General features: G+C 46.2%; 1 protein-coding gene across 7 annotated transcripts; it reads left to right on the top strand.

Annotated features, from left to right (window-relative positions):
- The first annotated feature begins 1933 nt into the window (after positions 1 to 1933).
- FYB2 (FYN binding protein 2) lies at positions 1934 to 25562 on the top strand. Of its 7 annotated transcripts, XM_075759306.1 has the most exons (21): positions 1934 to 2061; positions 5529 to 6309; positions 7278 to 7472; positions 8541 to 8574; positions 11383 to 11471; positions 12272 to 12300; positions 13563 to 13594; positions 14459 to 14534; positions 14876 to 15029; positions 16774 to 16900; positions 17000 to 17043; positions 17345 to 17414; positions 19335 to 19418; positions 20706 to 20734; positions 21505 to 21565; positions 22130 to 22222; positions 23843 to 23927; positions 24238 to 24394; positions 24541 to 24574; positions 25020 to 25146; positions 25383 to 25562. In XM_075759306.1, exons 1-21 carry the CDS (start codon positions 2053 to 2055, stop codon positions 25422 to 25424), a joined length of 2352 nt encoding a protein of 783 aa, XP_075615421.1. In that variant the 5' UTR covers positions 1934 to 2052; the 3' UTR covers positions 25425 to 25562. The 7 variants fall into 7 exon arrangements, with proteins under 7 accessions (XP_075615421.1, XP_075615422.1, XP_075615420.1 ...); XM_075759307.1 differs by lacking the exon at positions 25383 to 25562 and having other exon boundaries at positions 17003 to 17043; positions 25020 to 25289; XM_075759305.1 differs by lacking the exon at positions 25383 to 25562 and having other exon boundaries at positions 25020 to 25288.
- The last annotated feature ends 237 nt before the right edge of the window (positions 25563 to 25799 follow it).

Consider the following 25799-nt stretch of genomic DNA (forward strand, 5'->3'; position numbering starts at 1 on the left):
GCCAACTTCCTCTTCTGCAGCGTTTGATCTATACAACACCACGGCTACGCCGTGCTCCCCGTGCAGTTATTATAGCCCAGTGCGATTTATGGCAGCCCTGGGGCTGCTGTTGAAGGGAGTTGAGGCAAGAGGGGTCCCACCAGGGCTAGCACGCACAAAATGCATGTTTCAAAGAAACCCTTGGCATTCTTTTTTATTTTTAGCGCCCATACAGAAGAATCTGCCCTGTCCTTTTCCACAGGACCATGTCTCTGAAGTCACAACCTCCCAATTCTCCAACAGTATTTTAATTCACGGCCCGCATTCGTACCCCTGGGTGCGTCATAAATCCTCCCCAGCTACCTGTACACAAAGCCAGCATTAATTTTCATCACATCATGCCTCCAGCCCCAGCTTGGGGACTTCCCTGCCAACTCCCGGCTCAGCAGGACCCCCCTTTCTTCTCTGAGACCACCACGCAGCAGCAGGGCTTTTCATGTGGCGAGGAATGAGACTTGTGCTTCAAGTCATGTCTCCGATAACTCAGACTCTTTTTTTCACTTCCCCCCCTTTTTTTTTTCCCCTTCTTCTTCAGCTCTCCTCAAGCTTGTCTCTGGAAAGCAGGGTCAGATTAGGCTGGGAGAGCATCGGTCCCTCTCCCAAAGGCATTAGGGATGCCTGGGGCAAGACTTTCCCCAATGCTCATGTGCAGAGAGGCAATGTCCATCTGTAAGTCATGTATTGCAGCCATCACCTTAAAATCAGTGGAGAGAAATTTAGGACCATCATACACCCACAGGTTGTTACCATATCCTACACATCACAGACATGCTTTGCCGCTCCCTTTTCCCCTAACCTCAGGACATGCTGTTGCTGCAGGGTTTCTTTTCCAAGCAACTTTTTGGGAATGGTCTATAGGAGAGGTGTCGTGTCCTGGTACATGGGACTAGGACCAGTCTGTGATGGGTAAGTATTGCCCAGGCTGCCAATGGCTCCCTGCCCACCCAAGCCCTATCGACAGCTGCCTCTGAATACCGCCCAGCACCGCGGCACTCCGTGCAGCAGGCATCTCTCTGCTCAAAGGAAAACATCAAGTGGTCCCACAGAGAAAGATGAAATAATATTTGATCGGTTATGGAGGGAAAAAGAAAGTCCTGGGGCTCTCGGTTCTCTTCTTGCCAAGCTAACCAGCTTTGCTTTTCCTGGGAGACGTGCTCTGTAAAAACATGGGCTCAATGTTTGGACAGATCTTCTCAGGCTGTTCTCCAGGGCAGAAATATCCAGTGATGGGAAAAGTCTTGTTTGCTCTAATTTAACTGGTCTGTCCTTAGGACTCTGAGAAACAGCTCACCATGAAAAGAGCTGCTTCACCAGGGAATATGTGTGGGCTTCAGCGAGGCCGACTGTTTTTGCTGGGCTCTGCCACTCAGAGATGAAGAAAACACTTGGTTCCTCCGGGCAAATGTCTGTTTTAATCACTCTGAGGTCTCTGGCTTCGGCTTGGGGAAGAGCGTGGTGCAGGCTGAGCTGATGCAGTAGGATGGGTGTCACCCATGGGGGGACCTCCAGAGAGGTGGGGTGAGGCTCATGGCCCCTGCATGGTGGGACTCTGCTCTCTTTGGCTTCGTGTTCCCCAGGTGCGAGAAGGGACCTGAGAACTGTCCACCCGTATGGACATGGGTGCTGTAGGGGCACCCATGCTGCAGGGAAGTGCCGTTTTTTTCCCTCAAAAACCAAACTGAACCCAATTCTTCCCTTTCTTAGCCCATCCAAAGCCTGCTGCGGCGTTGACATTCATGGTTCAGGGAACCCGTGAGTCAGGTCAAGGAAGCATGGACAGGCAGGGCTGTGCTCCCGCAGGCTCAGCCCTGCCCAGGTGAGGCTCTCCCCGCCCCGGGGGCAGACCCATACCTTGGCCCAGCTGTGTTTTTGGGCTCGCCCCGCCTCACCCGGTGTTGCAGCAGCAGCAGGGACGGGTGACAGAGCGGGGAGCACCCGGGGCAGGCACCGGCCGGAGGCAGGGAAAGATGCTGCGAGGCTGAACCGCTGGACCCGGCACAGAGCAGCGAAGGGATGGACGTGGTAACTGCCGGGGCACTGCTCCTTTCCACCCTCACCGCAGCAAGGGGTGGCTCTGTCTGCCCCTGGCCCGGGTGAAATATTTGCCGCTTGATTTTCTGCTGCTGATTTGTAGCTCGGGGCTGTTATCTCCGTGAAGTGCCAGGAGCAGTTTAACCTCAGGGTTAGGTGCACGCTCTCATTGCTGCTTCTGCTCTGCCTGGGGATCACAAAGTGACAGTTTTCTGTCCCAGAGCAGGGGCTGAGGGGCTCCTGGTGCCTGGTTTCTTCCTGCCTTGCTCTGAGATGAGCTGCAGTTGCTGCCTCTTAATTTAAGGAAAGATAGATGTGGATTTTAATATTTTTTTTTTTTCCGGGAGAAGCTGGCGGGTTAATGAGTAGATGGCATCTGCAGCACGCTCTCGTCAGCGTGCCCAGGGTGCCTGGGCTCGGCTCCAGCCACCCCGCTGCTGGGCAGAGGGCAGCGCCGATTAAACATTTACCCAGGGGAGCTCCCTTGCGAATCAAGATAAAGAATGGAGGAAACCAGAAAAATTTCAGGAGGGAAACATGCAGTGCTCCCTCTTGGCTGTCCTGCGTGTCGCGTCTTGAGTGAGGTTTCTCTTCCCGTGTCAATTCGTTTTAGAAAAGCAACCCCAGAAAATTAATGACAACTCAGATTCCTTTGGGTTAGTCCTTGGTATCAGCACAAACCTCCAGCTGCTGCTCTTTCTAAAAGGTATCCTTATCGTAGTCTTAAGCCGAGCTTTATTCTGCTTCCTAGAATGATATTAACGTTAGAAGAACATTTTATTTATAGGGAGAAAATATGGAAGGTTTAGCTGTCCCCTGACTCCGTAATGCTTGTAGCTTTCCGGCCAGTGGAAGTTTGTTTCCTTTTTATTCTCTCCCTCTCTCATCTTGCGTGGGCTTTTGCCAAATGTATTATTATTCCCAGTGAATTATTTGGCCAGATGTGGCTGTAATACACATTGTGAGCTTTTGGCAGTCCTTTAAATTTATTAGTGTACTCTTCCCACTTGTCAACTGCTCTGACTTTCAGGGCAGCACCTCTCCCCGCTGCGCTGAACCCTCCCAGGGCTGGTGGGGCACTGGGACAGGGACTTCACGGGTGTCCCACCTTGCCTGTGACCCCCCCAGCACTGTGTTTAGGCTGAGCAGCTCCCTGAGCTAGCTTAAGGTGTGTGTGTTGAGCCAGAGAGTTGCTCGGATGGGTCTGTGTTTTGAAACGGTCCTGGCTCTGATGGAAAATCATCCCCGCAGAGACCGGGAGAACTCATTGCACCTCACAGGGTCATGCTAAGCTCAGCCGTCTGCAAGGCAGCTGCAGTTGCGGGAGCTTTGCTGTGGGGACGATAGTGTGGGTGTGCAGGAGATGGCCGTGGGTGCAATTTAACCCCATCCTCCCAGGCGGTTCGGCGTGCTCGGCCAGGGGCTGTACATGTCCCCCCCACGCCAGGTCTGCTCGTGGCATCGGTACCGATATCCCAGCGGGCTGCAAGCTGGGGGAAACTATTTTCTAGTGAAGGGCATTAAGCGCAGATAACCTCCCAATTAAGTAGGTATATCATTTAAAGCTGCCATTTCAAGGCAAGAGAAATAACAACTTGAGGGGGAAAAAGGGAGACTTGAATCCATCCCTCTTTAATTAAAGGCAGTGCCAAGACAGGGACTGTCACAGCCGTTTCTGTCGCAGCCAGTGCCAGGGAGAGGCCTGACCAAAACCCCTTTTTCACAGGCATCCGCCTCGCCTGTGGCACATTGAGACATGCAGGGACTTTTTCTTTTCTATTTTCTTTGTCTCCAAGGGCATTGATGAGGAACTATGTGCTACAGTAAAGAAAATCAGTAAGGAGAGGTAAACAGCGTTGAACTCTTCAACTGTTGCTGCAGCACGTGCGAAAGCTCGGTGCAATTGCATTAGGGCACCTCGCTGCTTTATTTCCTGTCTGGCATCGCTGGAGGGATCGGGTACATGTGGGATTATTTTTTTTCCAAAAATCTGATTCATCCTCCGTATGCTTCTGAAAACTCCCATTCCCATCGGCTCGCCACTAGATTAGGCTGTCTGGGCAGCTTACACGGCATCACGCTGCTGACCGCTAATATGAAATATAATTGGAGCGATTCAAACCTCTCCCCCAAGGGTTGGTTCTTTACATCATGCACTACCCTGTGAAAGTAATAAAGTCAGTGAAAGGGGTTATTCAAGAGAAATTGTCAGTGTTTAATAAATCGTGCAATTAAATGCAATAAAACCTCAGTATGCTATTCATCTGTTCTGCCTTAACACTTAAGGCTGGGGCTTTTTTCAGAATAACGAAGTTCTGTCCTAGATAATTTTTTCCAATTTCCTCATTAGACAGGTTCTCGTGGAGCCTTACAGTTCTCCACACTGAACTAAGCTGCCAGAGGAGAGCACCTAATGTAATCATGGCATATAAAAAGTTATAGAGCAGTTCAAGGACTTAAGTAGCTCATAAATTTTTCTTCGTATGTTCTCCCTGGTTCAGTTCAGGGCTGAATTTAAGCCACAACATTGCAGGCAAAAATTGTGGTCCCCTTCCTCCAACATGGGACGGTGAGATTTCTGGGGACAAAAACGTGGAACAAAGTATTCTTCAAGTGCCTTTTTAAACTGCACTGTCAGTGGTTAGCTCTCTTTGTTCAAAATCATGTATAACCTGAGGCCTGGTAACTGATGGGAGAGGAATTGAGTATCTTAGCCAGTATTCATCACCCAGACCAGGAGATGATGCTCCTGCTGTCATTGTGTACTGTGCGTTCGGTTTTATGGCCTCTGCTTCCTGGGGTGGGAAGAACGGCAAGGGGACCAGCATCCCAACAGCCATGGAGACCCTGAGCTGAAACAACAGAAGAAGATTTTGTCCTGGGGGTCTTTTGGAGCCCGCCAAGGAGGATGTTTGGTGCTTCTCTTCCCATGGTGGAGTTTTCTAAAGGAGGCAGGGGATGGACTGGGGATCTCTGGAGCAGCACTGGCCTCTCTCCTGGCTGGTGCTTCTGTATTGAAAATTAAATGCAACTTTTCTACCCAGAAGGTACATAAACGGTATCACAGCACCTCTGCTGCAAAGCTCTAATGTTCATTTTAGTGCTTGCCAGGTCCTCCCGAGGGAGATTCTCCAATACTGGGTGACGTTGGGGAGCAGGAGCCATCTCTGCTGGTCCTGCTGGCTCTGCTTGGTTGTGTTTCTGTGCTCTGCTCCAGTGTTTTCCCCCTGTATCAGCTCTATTGCCTCTATCAGAAGTGATTTGTGAGCCTTTGGAGGATCCTTTGAATGAGCTAATTCTCCTCTCCTGCTTTTAAATTTTCACCAGGCTCTGCATATCCTTGGTGACCAGGGTGGAGATTGCGGCCTCTTTCTCTCTGAAGTGATCATGATCATATAAATTGCCTGTTGCCACCTCTGAAACCAGATGTTTTGTGCTCTCCTCTCTCCCCCTCCCAGGAAGGTGTGACTGATTTCAAAACCCTCCGAGCAAAATTTCAAAATGACTCCAACTTGGCCAACAAGCTGGTGCAGCCGCACAAGAAGCCTCCCGCTGAAATCCCTCCCAAGCCGGTCTCTAGAGGTAACGCTGTGTCCAGCCCTCTGCCCCTGAGTAAGAAAGAAGTGATAATACTAAAACCCAAGGATGGACCTGCCCATACTGCCTCCCAACCCTCTGCGCTCACCCAACGCAACCCCTTGGCGTGGCCTCGAGCCAAGCTGGGTTACGTGGAGCCAACGGGGCACAACGAAGAGCACAAAGGCAACCTCTTGAAGAAAGGACTGAGATCTCCCAAGAACCGTCCAGAGAAGCCTCTGCCATCCTGTTGCACTGACCAGCATGGATCAGCCCAAACAGCTCCAGAGAGCCCTCCACTTTCAAATCCTTTCCACCATGCCCTACAGATCTGGGAAAACACTTTATCCTGCAGCGAGAAAGCAAGAGCAATGCTCCCAGCCCAAAGGGCAGCAAACTTATACGTGCACCCTTGCCCAGAGCAGAGGGCAACGTGTGCTCCAGCTGCGTCGGGCAGGAGCGGGATGCGGCTGCCTGGAAGCGAGCCCACGCTGGACTTGCCTGCCCAGAAGAAGGATGCTCTGCGCGGCAGCGGGCCGGCTCTTCCCCAGGCTCCCCGGGGACACAGGGGCTCTGATGAAGCTGCTGCTGAGAGCGCGGCGACAACTGCATTCTGCCAGACGGGTTATCGCACACCAGGAGCGCAACCTCGGCACCAGAAAGGTATAGCAAGCTATACTCTTAACAATGAGCACATATATGTATATGCATATGGCCACACATGTACATCGGTGCTCTGAAAGTGCAGGATACAGCACCTGAAAAGCTGTTCTGAGTTGGGACCCTCAAACAAGAGTGCTCCCTTCCTTCCCTGGAGGTCCTGGAGATGAGAAGCTGGCCCCAAACTGCTGCTTGGGTAAGGGGAGGGTTCTCCATCTCCACTGTATTTTTTTTAAAATTCACTATAAGAAATTGCCCAAATTTTGAAAGGAGGATGAAGGGTGAGGTCAGGGGAGTAACTTTAATTTTGGTTTGCTTTGGCCTTTTGCAATTACAAGGTAAACGTGACTATACCCTGCTCTTTGGTTTCCACACAGACATATAAAGGTTTGGCTATTCTGCAAAGACACTTTAGTTCAAATTAAAATGGCTTAAACCTGAATTCCCCCTTCTGTACCCTCCCAGCTTTGCAAAAGGTCATATTTGAGCTCAGCGAGCATATTCTCCTTGCACTATTTCTTACAGAAACTGGTGCTAGGAAACTCGAATGCTGCAAAGTTCCCCTTGCTAACGTCACGCCGAGTGACGGGATACCAAAAAGATTAAGTCTGTGTTTACCCTGGAAAGCTACCTCACTTGGACTGTGTATGGAAAACAGCTATGCCACTAAATCCTGGCAGATTAAAATGTTATCGGTACAGAAAATTAGGCTAGTATTTTATAATCCAGAGGAAGGGAGCTGTCGAGAGCTGAGGCCCCAACATGGTTAACTTTGTAAAAATCTGTAAAAATGGACATTTCCATTTACTTTTCCACTCTGGTAACTTGATAAGAGCCCCACTGTGTAGCGGGGATGCTGAAATTGGAAGGAAGCAGAGCTGGTTAGAAATGTCTGCATAGCAACTAATGATCCTCCATGTATTTTTGCTTAAATGAAGGCTAATTGCTGTCCTTGTGCTTCTCTGGAGCAGAATCGGAGCCTCCCTTCTGCCAGCCCAGAGCAGGAAAATGGTCTGACAGCCCTGGGAGCAAGTGGCCAAGAATTAAACCTCTCCCTTCAGCTGAATCCCTGGGTCCAGCCCCTGGAAAGCCTGCAAGACCCCCAAAGTTTGATCTTGGTCCTTTCCGAAGTGCCGTGCCTTCAATCCACAGAGGAAATGAAACAAGTAAGAGATCTCTAGTCTTTCTCCCCAAACCTGTTCTGCAGAAAACAAATAATAATTCAATGTTTATTGACATCTCTAAGGCCACGGTTCCAAGCGCACAGAAATAAGATGTTGTTACTTGTTTCTCAAACATTAAAAAGAGCCCAACAGTTTCAGTGAGACTGATTATTGCTCTTAATCTGGAAAAGGGATCTGGTTTTCCAGGTTGGATGCCATCCCCCCATGCAGAAACCCACTTTCCTCCCAACTGCAGCGTGTTGTGAGCAGTTTACCACTGGTTGTAAAACAGCAGCAGCTGCGTACGTGGCCAGCTGATCTTTATCACTCCTCTTCAATGGGAAATGCCTTGACGCGGCAGCACACAGCTGTGGGAAGGCACAATAAAATCGGTAGAAACTGGTCTGCTAATCCACCCCCCCACACACACCCTTCTGTTTTACATACAACAGAGGGCAACGTCGTTAAATGTTCCAACATCAAGAAATGCAAAAGTTCAGTTTCCCATAATAAAACCCTATTGATGTTGCATAATAGAGTATTCTGGACCACTTATTAAGCTGCTAAATAGTGTTTCTTTATAGATACAGGCTTAATTCTAGCCAGATCTTTAGACACAACTTTTGCTGAATTTAAAGGGAGCTGCTTCTCTAGGAAGGGCTTGGCTCAACTCTCTTTGGCTTTACTGTGCCAGCGCTTATTGGTCTGCCCTGGCCTTGATAAGAGGGAAACAGAGAGGCTTCCACTGAAACTCTTGTCTAACCTACTTGCCTTTTCTAAATATATTAATTTGATGGAGGAAACTAGTTACATTTGTATGTCATCAACTCCATGCTCTCTCAATATTGCTTAATTATTGATCTCTAGAAAGCCTGAGGTAGTTGCCTGGAAACATGGAATAACGGCATATTAAGGTATCCACATCCCCAGTTTCTGCTGGCAATCTTATTTCATGCCTGCCTTTGTGTGCGGTGTGCCGCCTCAGGGAAGGGCTGTCCCCGTCACACCTCCCTGTTCTGTACGAGAGCCGTCTTGCCTTCAAACGCTAATCCTCTGTGTCTTTGTGCGCAGCTGCTGACGAAGAGGATTACCTGACCCCTGAAAGGTGAGCGCATGGCCAGGTAACATGTGGCTCTTAGGCGAAGGGAGCATCCCCATCCCATGATGCTGAAGCATCCCTGTGCAGTCTGGAGGGAACATCCCGCTCCCATAGGCAGTGATTTGCTGCGGCTCCGGGGATTGTGCGAACCTGCATGGGAAGCTCAAAGTTGGCTGGGCTGACCTTTTCCGAAAGCAGAAAGCTTCATCCCTATTTTCTCCTCTGGGCTTTTTGAGCAGCATGGAGAGCCCTGCCGTGTGTCATTAGGTCTGGTCTAGCTGGTGGGAGGGAAAACACTGCCAACACTTTGTCTGCACCTGCCCACTGCGTGTTTTTCCCCTCCCTGTTTTCCATGTACTCAAGCTTGGTGCTTTTAGAAAAAAGCTGCCTTTGAGAACTGTTGCTGAAACAAAGCCCTGGCTTAACCAGCAGGTGTTGGGGTTTTTGGGGTTTTTTTACCAGCAGCGGAGGAACTTGCCCTTCTGCGTGTTTGTGCAGCCAGCACAGCCGGGGTACAGGAGCTACTTGCCCTCCCTCCCCGTCCCCAGCACTTCAGCTGTCTCCAGATGCTGAAGTGAGATTTTTATTGAGTGGTGGTCCAAACTCACTGGAGAACATGAGCTGAGCTAAACAGTTCAGCTTCTGATACCACAAATGCCTGAAATGGCTCAAAAACCTTACAGACACAATTGGTTTTGTATACAAAGGGGATCCTGACCTTTTCTGCTACCTCTCTGACTTGTCACGAGCAGTTGCGTAGTGGTCCCGGCTCTGTGCCACAAGAACAGCAAAAGTGGAGAAAAATATTCATATACATGTTTTGTCTTAGCTGCGTGAACATACACCTGGGGAAATGGGAAACAGAATGGCTGAACCAAAAGCAAAAAAGAGGTGATTTCTTAAAATACTTTCTGTGCCCAAACAATGAACTCTTGCAGCTAACGACAGGGCAAGTTGTGCTTTTCACTTCATGAGGTGTTCCTGCCAGCACTGGCTGGTGTTTTGTTTAACTTTTAACCTGTACTTGTCAGAAGAGAGCTGGTCAAAAAATAACCAGCTCCAAAGCTGTCATGCAGCACAAGGAAGCTGCCCTAGTAATACATTGCCGCAACATTAACTATCTTGCTCTAATATTTGTGATACGATCTTTACAATAAGTCACTTGTTAAATATTAACCGTTTGATAACTGGGGAAATGAATTAAATGAACTCCAACATAAAAACAAAATTGTGAGGCCTTTGGGACAGAAATTGCCCTCCCTGAAGCCCAGAGGTGGGAGCCTCACCTGTAACGAAGTCTGGTCTCTTAGAGACCCTGATGTAGCTGTTTGTGCCAACTAATCATGAACTCTGATTCCTTGTTTGGGGATAAACACCCCTCCTTCACTGATGCTAGGCAGGGACCCATCAACCCAGCAGTATTTCAGGTCCTGTGTAGCACTGTGGTGTATACAAAGGGCTGTCTGGTGTCCAGCCACGCTCCCTGGGTGCTGTTTTATCCCAGGGCTGGGCTGGGGAAGCGATGGGCAGGGGTTTTTCCTGGTCTCCTCTTCCTTAAGTGGTGGCACTGGGGACAAAATACCTGCTCGTGGTATTAATGCATTATGCATATGCGTGTCCCCGTCAGTGGGACCTACGTGTCCCCAACATGCTGTGGGACCAGCAAGCCAGCAGGCACTGGCCCCAGTGCTGGGGGGCTGCAGGGGGGACCAGGGGGCTGGGGCAGCCTTTGGCATTAGCACAAGCTTCTGCTTCACTTTAGATGTCATTTCTTACTGTGATTTCACTGCTGTTAAAATGCACCTTGAGTTTCTTGTTCCTCACATTCTGGTTTGCAACAGCTACTTAGTCCTTACTCTGTTGATGCTGAGTTGTGACAGTAGGGTGGTTCAAGGAAAACCAAACCCTCCCTCAGGTTTATTATTTAGCTACTGTTAAAAAAAGGAAGTTTTCACTGTAACTCTTCCCGGTCCTCTTTCACCACCCTACCCCGGCATGCGTTACAAGCTGCATCTTGTGCATTTGCCACTTCCCGGCACGCTCCTGAGCTGCCGAAACCTCTGTCGCCATGGGCGGAGGGGAAGCCTCGGGGCTTTGCCTGGGTGCTCTGGGAAGGCTTGGATTTCTTTACACACCCGTTCCCAAATGAATGCAATTTGAATTTCCAGAGAAGGAAAGGAAAAAGGAGAATGAGGAGAGGGGGACGGGGCTGGGAAGCCCAGTACTAGAGGCTGTGCGGTGCTGGGGCCATGGGACCTTGCCTCCCGTGGCTGGCATGTGCCACTTGCTGTGTCAGCATGGAACACGTGGCTTGATAAGCTCAGGAGCAGGACCTTTTCCCGTACCCCCTGATATCTCTGTTTCCCCCTCCCTGTTTCCTTAAGTGAGAAACAGCACGCCAAACAGTGCAGCTGAGTTGTTATTAATTTTTGAGTAGCTGTGGTAGGTTTGAAAAATGCTGCACTCCGTTTTCTTGGATTTTTTTGTTCTGTTTCTACTTGAGGGATCGCTGTAGGCAGAAGCCCATAATCCCACTATGAAGTTCCCTGACGTGCTTTGAGCACTATAAACGCAGCCTGTCCTCCCAAAGGAAAAGCAGTGGGAGTGTGGAATCGGGGAGGGGCTCAGCCGAGCCCTTTGTCTGGCACAGGTCTCCTCTCCCTCCGAGGAGTTCCTGATTTCACTTTGCTTTCTCGTAGGCTCAGTATCAAAGCGCTTGAATTCCTTGTCCTTAAGATGAATAATTTTTTTTTTTTCCAGACTTCTAAAAGGGTCAGAAAAAAATCTCTTCTCTCTTTTCTCTCATTTTCTCAGTGCTCAACTTGAAGAGCAGCATAATTACGAGGAAACCCCGACGTACCTGTATCAATCTGGGGACACCACAACCTTGTGTGTCATTGAAGGTACTTTGCAAGGAGAGACTGCTAGGTGAATTACATGCTATCTGGGATAAAGCCTTTAAAAAAGAACATAATATAGTTTCTTCAAGCTGGGAAAAGCAGCTGCGCATGAGGCCATGACCCACTTGGGGTGACCAAAGATGACTGTCTGTATTGTCCTTCTGCACACTGTCACTGTATGAGGACTTTGGGGCACAGACAAAAAAGAAGGTAGCATTTTGGTAATGAGATGGTGCTTACAGTAAAAGTGCAGTGGATAATAGTCATGAGACACTACCCATGTAGAAGAAAAAGAAAAGAAGATAGTGAAGCAAACCCCAGCACCTTCTTGGGAATGTTTTTTTTTTTCAGGGTACAGAGCTTTTCCATCTCCATCACTACTTCTTCCCACTATAATTTTCTCTATCAGAGTTGCCACTCCTCTGCTTTTACATTTTTCAAAGTTGCCTCTTTTTTGGGAGGTTTGTTTCTGCCTTCTGCTTTGGTTTTCTCCACAATGGGAACAGGAGCCAAGCAACTTCCTCGGGGGGGGGGGGGGGGGGGGGGGGGGGGGCGGGGGGGCACCGCAGTCCCCTTGTGTTTGCCCCAAAGGCTATGAAAACTGGCCAGGCAATCTTGATGAATGTAAGGCAATGCTAAATAGCCAATGAAAGGACCCTGGCCAGTAGGACACGGTGAATATAGCATGGTGAATATGTGCCTGGACACTGAGCATGTGGGCTGAAGTTTGGTTTTGCAACTTAAAGTGCAGTGACTTTAATACGGTCTAAAAAGTAATACCTGTTCAAAAATATCTTTTCTAGTACCTAAGGCAGAGCCTGAAGAACACAGGGTAAGTCTCATCACAGTTGATTTTGATCTTTTAGGGTTGACTGTACCATACATATCATGCTTTCCTATCTTAGAAATTTTTAATATCTGTATTTCTTATCTGCTACATATTTCTTTATGTGTGTTGTCTGTGAAGACTCTCAAAAAAATAAGAAATTGCAGAGGGAACACAAAGATTAATGAGGTTTCCAAACACACTGTGGGACAGTCAGTTCCCTTGAGTTCCTCTGCAAACATGTAAGGAAGTGGCAACATCATAGGAATGTTGGTGGTAGACCAAGTAAAGGTGAACTGCCAGTATCAAGATCATGAATTCTTGAAAATTCCCCTGAATTGTTCTGGAAGTTCCTGCCAAAAACGAGCTGGTGCTGGTAATCCCTCTTGAGGGCATAAAGGCAAAATTGATCCAAGTTCCTTGTCATGGTAGCATGCTTTGAGGTTTGGCTCATAAGTGAGAGCGGCTCATAAGTGGGCACGACTGTACAGGGTTTCATCCCTTGCTGCAGGGATATCTCCTGCTGCAAACTATGACCTGACCCTTTCCATTTTAGCCTGGCTACAAAGGGGGTGGCTGTTGACCTCGGCAGTGGAGGTATCCTGCAGCGAAGGCAGGACAGTGCGTTGCACAGGGCAGGAATTGCTACAGTTGTCCCCAGAGAAGCCCCCTGCTTGGCTGCATGGCCAAGCTCATGGTGGGTAGGTGGGCTGAGAGAAAAAGTGATCTCATACCAGGAGGTGATCATGTACTGGGTATCAGTTCCAGCTCTGCTAAAAGAGGGGAAACTACTCCGTGGAAAATGTCAAACTCCACTTTCAAGTCCTGACTTGCAAAGCAGTCAAATTGTCCAGGAAACAGCACAGGTTTCCAAATGCGCTTATCTGTGCATGATTTGCAGAGAGGTTGTCTGGCTTGGCTCTGGTCTTATTTTATGGTAGGTTGGAAAAATCTTTATTTATTAAAAAAAACTTCCTCATCTACGGTAAACTCTCCAACCTGTAATTGCTTTCATTCTGACCAGTAGCTTCACTGACCTGATCGCTTGGACTCTTATATCGTCCCTATATAGTTTGTCAATATGTGTATCCCCTGTCCTGCAAAGTAGAGGAAATATCCTTGTCTGATGACTATTCCAAATGTAAAATGCTTCTGGGTTTTCTAAAGAATTATTTATTTAAATACTAGATGACAGTTGAGGCCTTGCATAAAAGCTTTACTGCTGAAAAAGGCACAGTGGCTGAAGACTTTTCTCTTCTTTATTCTAGAAACAGAAGACTTTCCTCTCTGCCAAATCCAGGTAATTTCCTTTCCTTTCTTTCAAGCTTCTTCCAACCCCACAACTAACCCAGGTTAGGGTTAGAATATTGTAACACTCAGTAAATAGAAAGAAATTTCATATATTTCATGACCAGTACAATGCAGACGATGATGCTCTTCTGTGTCAGCACGCATGGTTTCTGAGATTGTTTTCAATCCAAAGCATATCTGGAGGGCAAATTTTCTTCTCTCTGGTACACAATAAAATACATTGTCTTTTCCTACTGAAACCTGAACTCTTTCAGTATAAGAAGGGAGAGATGCGAAGGAAACTGGGACACCTGGTTCCAGGTCCAAAGCTGTGTGGTAAGGCAAGGTCCACACTGAATTTCATCCTATAAATGTCACATTTCAAACTCCTTGCAGTGTTTAATTACTGTCACTGGCTGAAGACTGTTTTTTCAATGGGGATTAAGAATCATGTGATAAAAGGGGGTCACTTCAATGGGAAATGTTGTGATGCTGGAAAAAAGGGATCATGTTCTGCCTCCTGTGGCTGCATCTTCTTCCCTAAATTGCAATACGGTATGGTGAGAGGCACGTCTCGTAAGCCAGGTACCACCACTGGCAAATGGATCTAGCTTGTCCTTTCCTTCTACTAGAGAACAATCATCTAAGTCTGTCTCTTTTCCAAGAGTGGTTGCTACTACCCCAAGTAACCAGTGGCCTTTAGATTTGGATTTGCCCTTTTAGTCCTGGAGGTCTTTTTGGCATCTATATCATTCAAACCGAAAATGAGTTGCTTATTTGGGCACAGACATAAAGCAATTTGTCTGTCTGTGACTTTGCTAAAGTGCCTCTGTTCTGAGATGTCTCTCATTTCTGAAATTTTCTGTCTTGGAAGAGCTATAATAGAGGATGAAAAAGAGGAAAAACCAAGTCTTGAAAGAGAGAAACAGGAAGCAAAGAAACTTTTCAAGGTATTGTATCCTTGAGACTATTTTTAATAGTTACTGTAGGATGTCTCTTCTCCTTCTATCCTCCCTCTCTTTAGGAGGGAGGATCCTTAATCACCTGGGTTTTTTCTGCCTTCTCTTCTGCCTGCCCATTGTTCAGCTGCTGCTGCCTAAAAGGCAGGTAGTGCTGCCAAGCAGCACCTATGCCTACCAGAAATCCCTGATGGAAAAGGGCGTGAAACTGTTTTAAGTCCACCGAAAGATAACTCACATTCTTATAGACGTATATATGTAAGTTATGTTAACTTATATTGGAAAGCTGTTTCTAAAGACTCTATTGACCAAACCAAATGCTCTGATCTCAGACAGGTGAAAATGAATATGTATGTCGCAATAGCCAAACCAAGGAAGATGGTAGAGGTGGGATGAAGGTACCACAAGTGAAGCAGGATGTGACCAGTACCCAGACTACAAAGCATCCTACCCCACAAGGGCTGGCAAAAGACAGAGCGGAGTTCTGTGAGTATCTCATTGCGCTGTTGAGTGTTTCCTCAATCCTCAGTCCCATCTGTTGCCCAAATGTCTCTTCCATATGGGAAATAATGTTAAATTTGGATGCAACTCTTGAACCAATTTAGTTAAACCAGGGCAAAAGGTTGCATGCGCATTTGTATTCTGGTCTGAATCATTTATTTTGGCTTTGCAAATAGCTTCCTAAGCTGGTTAACCATCTGCGTAACTCAAACTGAGGTGTTTGTTTTTCTAGCAGATTGCCCTTATCCGAGAGAGCTGAAATCCATCTCCTTGGCTTCTCATAATTTATTGAGTCTCAGAAAAGGGTTTGGCTGAGACTTGTGGTAGAAACACACGTGAGCAGGATGAGAGCCTGAAGTCTCTCCCTGTCCCTTATTAGGATGGATGATGGCTCCTTGCTCCATCTTCTCAGTAGTTCCAGTGAGCCTTTTTCTGACTTTGGGTTCCTTCTGTCACGATGTTCTGAGATAGCATCTGGAGCTGGTGATATGCACCTTCCCTGCACAATTAAACCCAGTCACATCTCCTCTGTACGTGTTATTTTGCAACTTCAAGTATAAGTGGGCATGGGCTGTATTCCGAAAAGGCTTACTCCTGCCTCTGCAAGCCGTTAGAGTGATACAGCAGCATTTCAAATATGAAAGGGAGAAAAGTAGCTCTGTTGAGCTGTGCGGACAGACCAGGAGTGTGAAGTAAAAAGTGTAAATTGACTGTGGCTGTGGTTGTTGTTATTGGTGTGGTCCTATGTTTGGTTTGGTTTTTTTAATTTTAAATCACTTCATAATATTTTTCTGATTTGGTTGGTGTCTGTTTTTGTAAGAAATTTTGTTGGTTTGCTTGACCTTTGAACAGCTGGAGGTAATTTCTGCTGGGAATTTTTTTTAAAAAGTACTCATGGTGAGCCTCCTGCTATTGCTTCACCAGAGAGGCTGATTAGGAGAACTGTTTGGTCACCCCCCTCCCCGCCCTCATCCTTTTTTTCTTCATGGGGGTTTGAATGTTTTGCAGAAATGGTGCTCATTAACCAGACCATATTGTGGTGGTGCATGTTTCTGGTGAGACCTACTGCATGCACCTGTGTTCATTTAGAAACACTATCTGCTTTTATTTGTGTGGCTGCATTTCTATGTTATTCCAACTCTCTTAAATCAGTTTTAAGGATTTAATATTGCCACTTAACAGAGTCCTCCAGTAATAATCTTTTTCTAACCTCATGAGGTGCAATTGTCATGCTTGGCGAAATACATCTCTGAGATACTCTCCCTCCTTGTCTCCTTTCTGAGATGTTGATTCACAGGTGTATTCCCAATGGCCTGGCCTGTTACTTGGATCTTAGCATCTCTACCGACCATGCCAAGCCCTTCCTTCAATCACCTCTGCGAACATCCATGAATAGTCACTCGGGATGTTTTCTGGTGAGGAGGATTTGGGTCAGAGCTGCCACAACTGAGAATATGGATGGACGTTTTAATTTTTTTAAACCTAAAATATTTTGAACCTTTAAAATATTTTAAAGTTAAATATTATAAAACTTAAATTCTTTTAAAATTCTTTGCTTTTCTTTCTCAAAGTGTCTCAGAGCAGAGACTTTCCTGGTCTCCTGGAATGAAAAGTATGACTGTAAGCTCTTATTTGTTGTGGCATCAGCTACTATCCTCGACAGTTGTCCTTGCCCCGAGAAAAGTTCCTCGGAAAAGCTCCTAAAGCAGAGGTCCTTTCTCGTTTCCAGTGAGCTACGTGTATGTTGGTGCTCCAAAGCCAGATGTAGAAAGAACAGCCTTGAATCAAAACACATGGCAGTCTCTGCAGGCACCAGAAGATATATATGATGACATTGAAGAAATGCAAGATAGACTGTGAGTATGGACTAGGGCTCTTCACAATCGCTGTATCTATGAAATGTCTTTTAAAACCTATGCTGCAGCACATCTCCATACAATATTTCTGTCTTTTAGCAGCCAAGCCTCAGACGCCTCAAGTCCGTTTGCTTCAGCCAGCAGTAAGTGCAGCACATGGGGAAGCTCGATCGGGAGCTGCTTTTAATTTGGGCTGGATGTGGAGATGATGTGAATAGCTTCATTTAACTTTTGACATCTATAGTGTCTCCTTCTGGCCTGGTTGCTCTGAATTCCCATTAAAACCAGTGGGGAGCAATACACATGTCTAGCATGGAATTCATCTGAGCAACCGTGAAGCCTCTGTAAGAGTAAAATGTAACAGCCTGGGTGCAATTTGTCCAGCAAACCTCACCTCATCGCTACTGAATGTGGTTTGTGATAATGGCACGCCTTGGGTTTAAGTTTCAGGAAGCAGCTACGAAGAAACATATGAAGATGTTGAGATTGAAGGTGATAATCCAGCAAAACCAGAGTAAGTTGCAATTTCTTAGCCTGTATTTTGAAATACTGACCATAATTCCTTGATCTCACGCGTCAGGTACTGTCTGGAAGCCTTGTTTTTCCTAATGCAGCTGCAGAAAAGTTGTTGTATGGGTAGGTTTCTTCCTCCTCTTCCTCCCTCTTTCCCCTTTGGCTGACACGTATGGAGCTTGTAGGACTCTCCATCCCTTGGAAGTACACCCCTCACAGACCTCTGCTTGCATAAAACACACAGGACAGTCTCACTACCCTTCCCTTGATCAAAAGTGTTGCTCAGCTGTAGCTAAATGGAACTTTTTGTGTGTGCATGCCAAAAGAGACAATGCTTGAGAGACAAATGGGGACATTGTCCCCACAAAAAAGGAACAAAATGGTCGTATTTCAGATCACAGAAGGCTGGAAAGCTGAAAGGAGCCCAGGCTGTGAGCTAATGCCTGCAGCCGACATGCTGTAACTAAATTGCAACCTGCTCTTTTTTATATAGCTTCTCAAGATATTTGCTTCCACAGGGTGTGTTATAAATGCAATGAGTTTTGCAGCCTCAGGTTTATAAGTTGCCTGAGCTTCCCAAATGGATTAAGAGGTGAAACATGAAGTTAGTCATGTTTTTACTTACTAGCTTTGTGTGGTTCCCTACCCTCACGCAGGAAAAGATTTCCTGCATCCTTTTGTAAGAAATAGAGACAGCCTTTGGGAATGGCATAAGGACTGGGGATGCTGCACACAATTGCTTCGAGTGCATCTGCTGGCTCTCTTCTAAGGAGCAGTGTGGGAGGAATAATAAGGTGTTGTTGTACATCTGCTTTTTCCTTATGGATGTGAGACTTGTACTGGCTTGCATCTGGATTCAAGTCTAGCTTACGTGTGGACGTAGAGCCTGTGTGTGTCGGAGAGGGGAAACCTGAAACCCTGGAGGTGGCTGGGCACTCATTAAAAAGTGAAAATGTCATTTCTCTGCAAATAGTCCATGGGAGTTGTGTGGTGGAGGTGCACGAGCGTCTCCGGTCAGAGTGTAGTGTGCTGGCGTCTGCATCTGGCTCCCAGACTGATCGTGCATGTGCCCCACCGCCGGGAAGCGTAGCCATGCCTCTTCTGTGCCTCTCTGCCAAAGGGTGCTGAAGAGCAGCAGAAATCAAACTCTATTGCTAATTCCCAGAGGAGCTGTGCATCTTGCTGGGTTTGCAAGGGAATTTCATGGCAAAGCTGGGGTTGGGACCACATTTACGGGGTTCAGAGGTCAGTGTCTTAATCCCCAAACCAGTCTTTATGTAATCTTCCTATAGATCCCACATGCAGGATTAGGTGTGCTGATACACATGAAGTATTTTTAATAGTACTTGTGTTTGGGTAATGTCCTCCATGCGAGGATCTTGGTTGTTCGCAGATGCTTTATTAGAAAATCGGTGTGTAGCTTTGCAACCCCCCCATAACCTTCAGAGAGAAGCGTGTGCAGTAGAACATCCTTCTCAAGAGTACACGATGGAAAAGTGTGATGAAGAGTGGCACAGACAGATGGTCCTGATGTTCTCCTTTGATGTGCACTGCATGCTTCTGGGGAATTTTTGTCCATTTCATCAGGAATTTTTACTCCAAACAAACCTGGATCATTCCGTAGTTGTTGGGTCGGAGGAATAAAACTTCAATTAACACAGAAAAGTTTAAAGCTAAGCAAGGATTTGAGCTTTGACTTTATAATTAAGCACCTTTTGCTGTGTTGGTGCCTATCCCGTTGAATCCATCATTCATCCGCATGATGCTGTTAAGGCTTAAAGCCTACAGCTGACCTGAGGTCTAAGGTCTGCTGACCTTCCTTTACCTGCTGCAGGATCTCTGGGACTACAAGTATTGCAACTCTCACATAGTTCAACGCCTAGTGGCTCTTTAATTTAAAATCTGTTTCTCTTTTGGACAGAACAGACAAACAAAAGAGATTTGGAAACTTGTTTAAGATAGAAAAGCTGAAGCTGAAGAATACTAGGTTCAAGGAAAACTTAAGGTAAGAAAATGTTGGTTTTCCAACTCCTTCCCCCTCCAAACCCGAGCATTCATATTTGCAATAGTTTAAGAAGAGGAAGTCTAGGAGTAAGGAATACAGCTTTACTGGGAAAGTTATGCCAAAAGTGCTTCTATCAACTCACGTGGCCAATGGTCCATCTGTGCAGCTTCTCCAAAGTCTCTGGCACCAGGAATCTACAGGAGCTGGTCCTACAGCAGCGTCCAAGTTTCGTTGGCTTTCTGCTGCCTTTGGTACCCTTCTGATACCTCAGCATGATGCAGGTACACGAGGGAACCTAGAAATGTGATGCCTGTTGCCTAGACCAGTGGGCCAGGATTAGACAAAGGCTTGCTGATGTGGCTCTTAAAGGTTGAGGGTTTTTTTGTTCCAAGTACCATTTATGGTCAAGCTGGCAACAACATCTGCTGAAGAAGTTTACTATTGAATCTGTAGTCTAACAAATTAGGATAGACCATATTGTATAACTTCCTATAGTGCCCTTTCAGGAACTCTTACTTTAATATCCAAAACCCTGGTTAAGGTTTCATGGAAACTGCCTTTTCCTCAAGGGCATAGTAACTGCCTGCAGAACCCATCCTCCACCGCTGCCAGTGTGTGCCTCACCCTGTGCACAGTGCCTGAAGGCCAGGAAAATGCTACTTTTTCCTATTTATTGGGAAATTCCAGATTAACCCTTTTCCTCTTTTATATGAGGAAGGTTTGTTTTACTTAAAAACCTTTTCACACTAGGTGCTCTGCCATGTCGTGGGTCCTCCTTACTGCTAAACATCATCATAAGGAAGGAGCCATGAGGTGTCGTGCCATTCTCCTGTCACATAGAACGCTTAAAGCTCCCACAAGCATCTTCAATATCCACAGTCATTGTTACATTTAAATTCCTGAGCAACCCGTGATATTGGCAGACTACAAGGAGAGAATTACTACTGACCACATTTGCCAACTGTCCATCAACCCTCTAGCTATTGGAAGGGGGTGTAGGGGTGGGCAGGAGGAGGGTGCTTTTGCCATTTTGGACTGTTCTTTGGATACAGTGTAGACCTTTCATAACTTCCTTGATAAACACAGGGCTCGTTGCTGCCAGAGGATGAAGATGCTTATTTAGCAAGGGATGTAATTCTGGCAAATGTGGTTGGTGTTGCAGAGCCCATGCACCAAGACCTGCCTCCATCACTTCAGCAGCAAGTCCTGCTAATTTGTTGGTGCTCGTGGCTTTTTGGGCAATGCTGATGTGCACAGTTGTTTCTAAAAGCCTCTTTCTATCTGCAGATTATTTTCCATTTCGGCACCAAATTTAGGTAAGATATATGTATCTGACTCTTGGGGATCTGTGTGTGTGTACGAAGAGGCAAATGTATTGCTCAATGGAAAATCAACTTTATGCATCCTGCCTTTCTGAAAATCACGTAATGTGGCAGCATTAAGTTCGAAGACTGGATAGAGATTTGTGCTTCACTTGTGGGTGGGTTTTTTGCTCATTTTTGGATGTTTTCTCTTTGAAGAGGAGCATTCCTCCTGAAGATCTGAATACGTTTAGAATGGAACATGTGAAGCAGTCCACACTGAGCCACTGCTTCCAGGCTGGTGGTGGTGTTCAACAGCCAACTGTGCCCTGGCAGCTCTGTAGAACTACTTATTATGCTGCCTGTTGGAGGGACAAGTTCATGCCTTGTGTAACTGGGGGTGGACACAAAAACTGTCCCAGCTAATCAAGCCTTGAGAAGGTGCTGGGGCGAATGTACTCGTGCCCTTGGGATGGAAAGCCTGCCTGGGCTGGCCGCAATTTGTAGCTGGGGCTTTGCTGTTGCTCCCGCTCTATCCCTGGAGCTGAGTGGTGAAACCCATCGAGAAAACTGCTCACAAACCCAACTAACAAACCCAAGCATCCTGCCTTGTGCTGGAGTTTTGGATGGGTTTTGGAATTCCAAGGATCTTCCTCTTGCATTGCCTTGACCCCTTTGGGTTGAATGACTAGCAGCAGCCCCCATTTTCTTCTGCAATATGGCACTTTGAGTACCAGGCTCAGAATAACATCTAATACATTTCTCTGCTACATTTTGGTTGACAGAGGCTGTTTCCCAGGAGGACATGGTGTACGATGATGTCGAGGTGGGGCAGAGAGTGCCGAGGTGAGCAAGGTGCCCTCTCCTGAGGCTGGCCTTGGGCCATGGAGATGTTCCCCTTGGCACGAACCTGTGCCCTGGGGAGCCTGTGGTACTGCAAGCCACTGAGGGTCATGAGCTGGTCAGGACTCAGTCCTCTGGAGACAGTCCCAGTGCCCTCTCCCTGTGTGTTGAATTTGGCAAGGAGCATCCCACAAAATGTTTCTTCTATGTTACGTAGTTAGTTAGTGCCAGAGACGTGAAACGGAGAGAGCTGCTCCCTGAAACATGTGAAAATTCAGGTAGTTTTCCTAAGGAAGGAAAGCTCCAGCTCCCAGACCCGATAATCAGCCCCGTCCTGGCAAGCTCCTAAAATTACTTTTAATAGGAACAGCATGTCTCGATGTCTTGCTGCCAGATGACTGTGGCTGCAGCGTGTGCTGATATAAATCGCAGCAAGTGTTTGCATTTCAGTGGTGGTTGTGGGGGAGACAGAGAGAAAAATCACAACTTTGTAGGCACACAGGTTTGGGGAGGGGAGACAGCTGGAAAAAACTTGAATTTCTGTGTGGCTCTTTCCCCTCCTCTCAGAGAGAAGGATGACAAGTACAAAACCTGGATGCCGAAATTTCTGATGGCGAAAGACGATAAGGACCAAAGGAAAAGCAGCGGTGATGTGGAAAGGTCTTGATTTCCATTCTGTGTTTTCCCGTGTTGTCTAACCTTGTACGTGCATCTCTTGAGTCGTTTACAGGAGCGGGATGCCCCTGATTGCGCCAACATTTTGTGTTTGGCTGCTTCTCCAGGGTCCTTTCCCTGTGAACCCAGCTTTCAGGAAACTTTGCAGAAAATATCTTGAGGGCAGAACAAACTCTTGGATCTGAGTCGTATGCAAGCGGGGGATACCCTGAGGGTCTCATCCTGAAGTAGTATCGTGTCTTCCCACTTAGCTGAGACAAAAAGTTGTTACTTGCTATATATTTGGCTACTTTTCTGCTGTGCTCAGTCCCCTTCTTTAGTAGTGCTTAATTAAATATTTAATCTCTCTGGATCAGCTATTGCTATTTTAACAAGAGCATGGTGTTTAGAAGACCTGTACACAGTGTAGTAATTGTCTGTATGTTCCTCTTGCCCTTATTTTAAAGCATTGATTTCTTGGTTCTTCTCCTTCCAGCTGGGTTTATCGCATTGCCTCTTGCTGTGCCATTTGTGCATAAAAGCAAAAATAAAACTGCGTGTTATGGGTGCTGTGAAAATTCACATGGAAGTAAGCTATTTCGTTTCCCTTTTAGATCAGAAAAATGTGCATTGCAATGAGCTTTTTCATGACCTGGGACTTCAAGAAAATGCAAAGCACAGATATATTTTCTAGGCTCTCACCACAGAGTTCCTGCATGGGGTTGCTCAAACACCACTTGTTGTGTTGCACAAACTCACGCACATAATTTTATTGACTATCAGGAAGCTGATGCGATTTCATCCGTTCCTTAGAGATCGCAGTTCCTGCAGGCTGAGACTGCCAAGGAAGAATCTCTTCACTGCTTAAAAGTCCCTAATTTCAGCTCTTGTTTCCTCTCCTCTTAGTTTTAAGTGCGTAAAAGTTAGCCAAAGGTGAATAATTTATCATCGCAAGTGTTTTTGCTCGTTTGTTTGCTTGTTTTTCCCTGTCTTAGCTTTAAAACAAATGTCACAGCTGGAATTTCATGTGCAAACCAGAAAGAGTGGCATCTCCATACCCAGGGAATGCCCTGGCATGAATGGCCATTGCTCCTCTTGAGCCAGTTATAAGAGCTTGTTTTTCACTTTACAGTGCCATACAAATATTTTTTGGGTGACTTTCTCCTCCATGTGCTAAAAAAGCAACAAAAATCTGCAGAGCTGTGTCAAGCCCCACTTCCATAAATGACTCAGGATGAGAGCTATCTAGGGACCCTCTATGTTTGAATATAAATAAAACCAGAAGGAGACAAATTGCTGGAGCAAAAGAGAATCGTTGACTTCTATAAAGACACGACTGATTTGAAACACTTGATAGAGAGTTTGTTTGTTCCCACGCTGCTTACAGAGAAAACAGTTACCCAAATGGAGATACAAAATAGCTCGAGTCATGCTCACCAGCAGATTCGAGTTGCATATTCATCCTTTCATGAAAAAACAGCAATATGTGAACAGCTTGCTTTGCCCTTCCAAGAGTTCACCGCCGACAAGACTGGAGTTAGGCTCCAAGTTGCATTTCCCGATGCGCCAGGGCTTATTTAAAAGGAGCTCAGAACTGTATGTGTGTGTGTGTCTCTCTTGATGCAGAAATATCTTCAAAGTCAAGAACAGCAATGCAGAAAAAAGCAAGAAGATGGGAAAAGAAGAGAAGTTTTTTAGAGAAACATTTATGGTACATATCTCTTTTTAAAGTATTATCTGTGTCAGAGGAGGAGAGCAGCTATGTGTCATGCTTAAGACATGCATGGTGGAAAGTTGTTGGTCCCTATCTATGCTGGGAGAGATGTCCAACTGACCTGCTGCCTTCTCCCCTAACCTGGGATCCCTATCAGGGGTGTTGCTGGGATTTTTTCCCCCCTCTTCAGCCCCAAACAAAGCTTCACAACCCATCCTGAGAGCTCTTGTCTCCTTCCCTCTCCACTGCCCTTAAAGACATCACACGTGAGTCTAGAATTAATTCCTGCTTTTATTTCTTCCCTCAGTATGATAAGGAGATCAATGTCATCAACACAGCCACTGCCGAGTGCTCAGTCGCCAGTAAGAGGAGAGTTGATCTCCCGGTCACAGCTGGAGAACAGCTGGATGTTATCGATGTCACGGAGGGCAACGCCGTGATTTGCCGCAATTCGGAGGGCAGATGTAAGTTTGCAGGAAGTCTCTGGCACAGGTGGTCACTTTTCAATCCGGTTTTGAGGGGCAACAGCAGGTTCTTTGTGCTTAGCCACTACGACCTTATTTGCTCAGGAGTTTACTAATTTACTTCCCCCCCCCCCTCCTTCTTTCAGATGGATATGTTCTAGTGGAGCATTTGAACTTCAGGTAAACTCAGATTTTATTTATTATGATGCATATTTTCTTCTCCTTCCTGTGTATAGATATCTGAGATCTGAAGAAATGTACTTAAAACTTCTGAAGGCAGGGGAAGGTTAATGTAAGCAGCCAGTATTAAATATTGAATAAGTATTTCCAGTTTTAGCCTGCTGTTCTGCTGTTATACAGGTTTCCAGTCCAACTGCAGCTAAAAAAAAAAATTTATCCAGTCATGACTTGTATAAATTGGAGATTCTTGACTGCTTTCAGTTATGCCATATTAATTCACATCTGCTGCAAACATGGGCCGCTCAGTGTGCGTCGCCTTGCCAAAACACGCCCTTAAATTCCCTGCTGCAATATCATTTCCTTACATGCTCATGCATAATTGATACAAATGAACCTCCTATTGCCCGGGTGCCCATTGCTGTGAAACTTTTTTTTTTTTTTTGAGACAGACGGTGCTGACTGCCCCAAGAGCTGCTCACCCCCGGAGCATCCCTGCATCCCTGAAGGTCTCCTTTGCGCTTCCCGCATCCGTGAGAGTCTACGTTGGTCAGCTGTGGAGAGCTGATGTGAATGTAAATAAAGTTGGGGTTTTTTTTTTTTTACACTTACACTGTTAAAAATTTCCTTTTTTTTTGTCTGCTAATTAGAGCATATCTTCACTGATTATCTCAACATTAGTTATTTTCGGGATCTCTCAATGTTTGGAGTACCTCACTAGTCAGCTCTGAAATAGCTGTAACATTGCTGCATTTGCGTGAAAAAAAAATTGTGTAGTTTAGTTGCTCCATCTCATTACTGTCTGTTTTAGGTGCTGGAATTGCAAGATTTCCCCAAAAGATTTGCTCTTTAAAATGCAAACCATATAAATATGAACTGGTTTTGGTCTTCACAAAAGTGTTGAGACAAGTACGTACCGTCACTCTTACCAGGTTAAAGATATAAAATAGTGGAAAACTTGACTCATTTCTTTCCAAAAAAACATTCAAAAAGAGTAAATAAAGCGTTCAGTCAAAATTTACTTTATTTTTGTAAGCTAACTTAGGCATCCCAGATATGTAAAGGCTGACTTCTGGCTCCCCGCGACTCGCGGCGGCAGGCAGTTGCCCAACAGTTGCCCCTGTGTTCAGGCTATTCTCCGCTGTGGGCCTGGAGGATGATTGCTTATTTTAAGAAAAACACTTCTAAATGTAGGAAGAGAAATATGAATTCTTAATGGCTTCTCCTC

Source organism: Balearica regulorum, chromosome 8, assembly GCF_011004875.1.
Source record: "Balearica regulorum gibbericeps isolate bBalReg1 chromosome 8, bBalReg1.pri, whole genome shotgun sequence".
NCBI classification, from domain to species: domain Eukaryota; kingdom Metazoa; phylum Chordata; class Aves; order Gruiformes; family Gruidae; genus Balearica; species Balearica regulorum.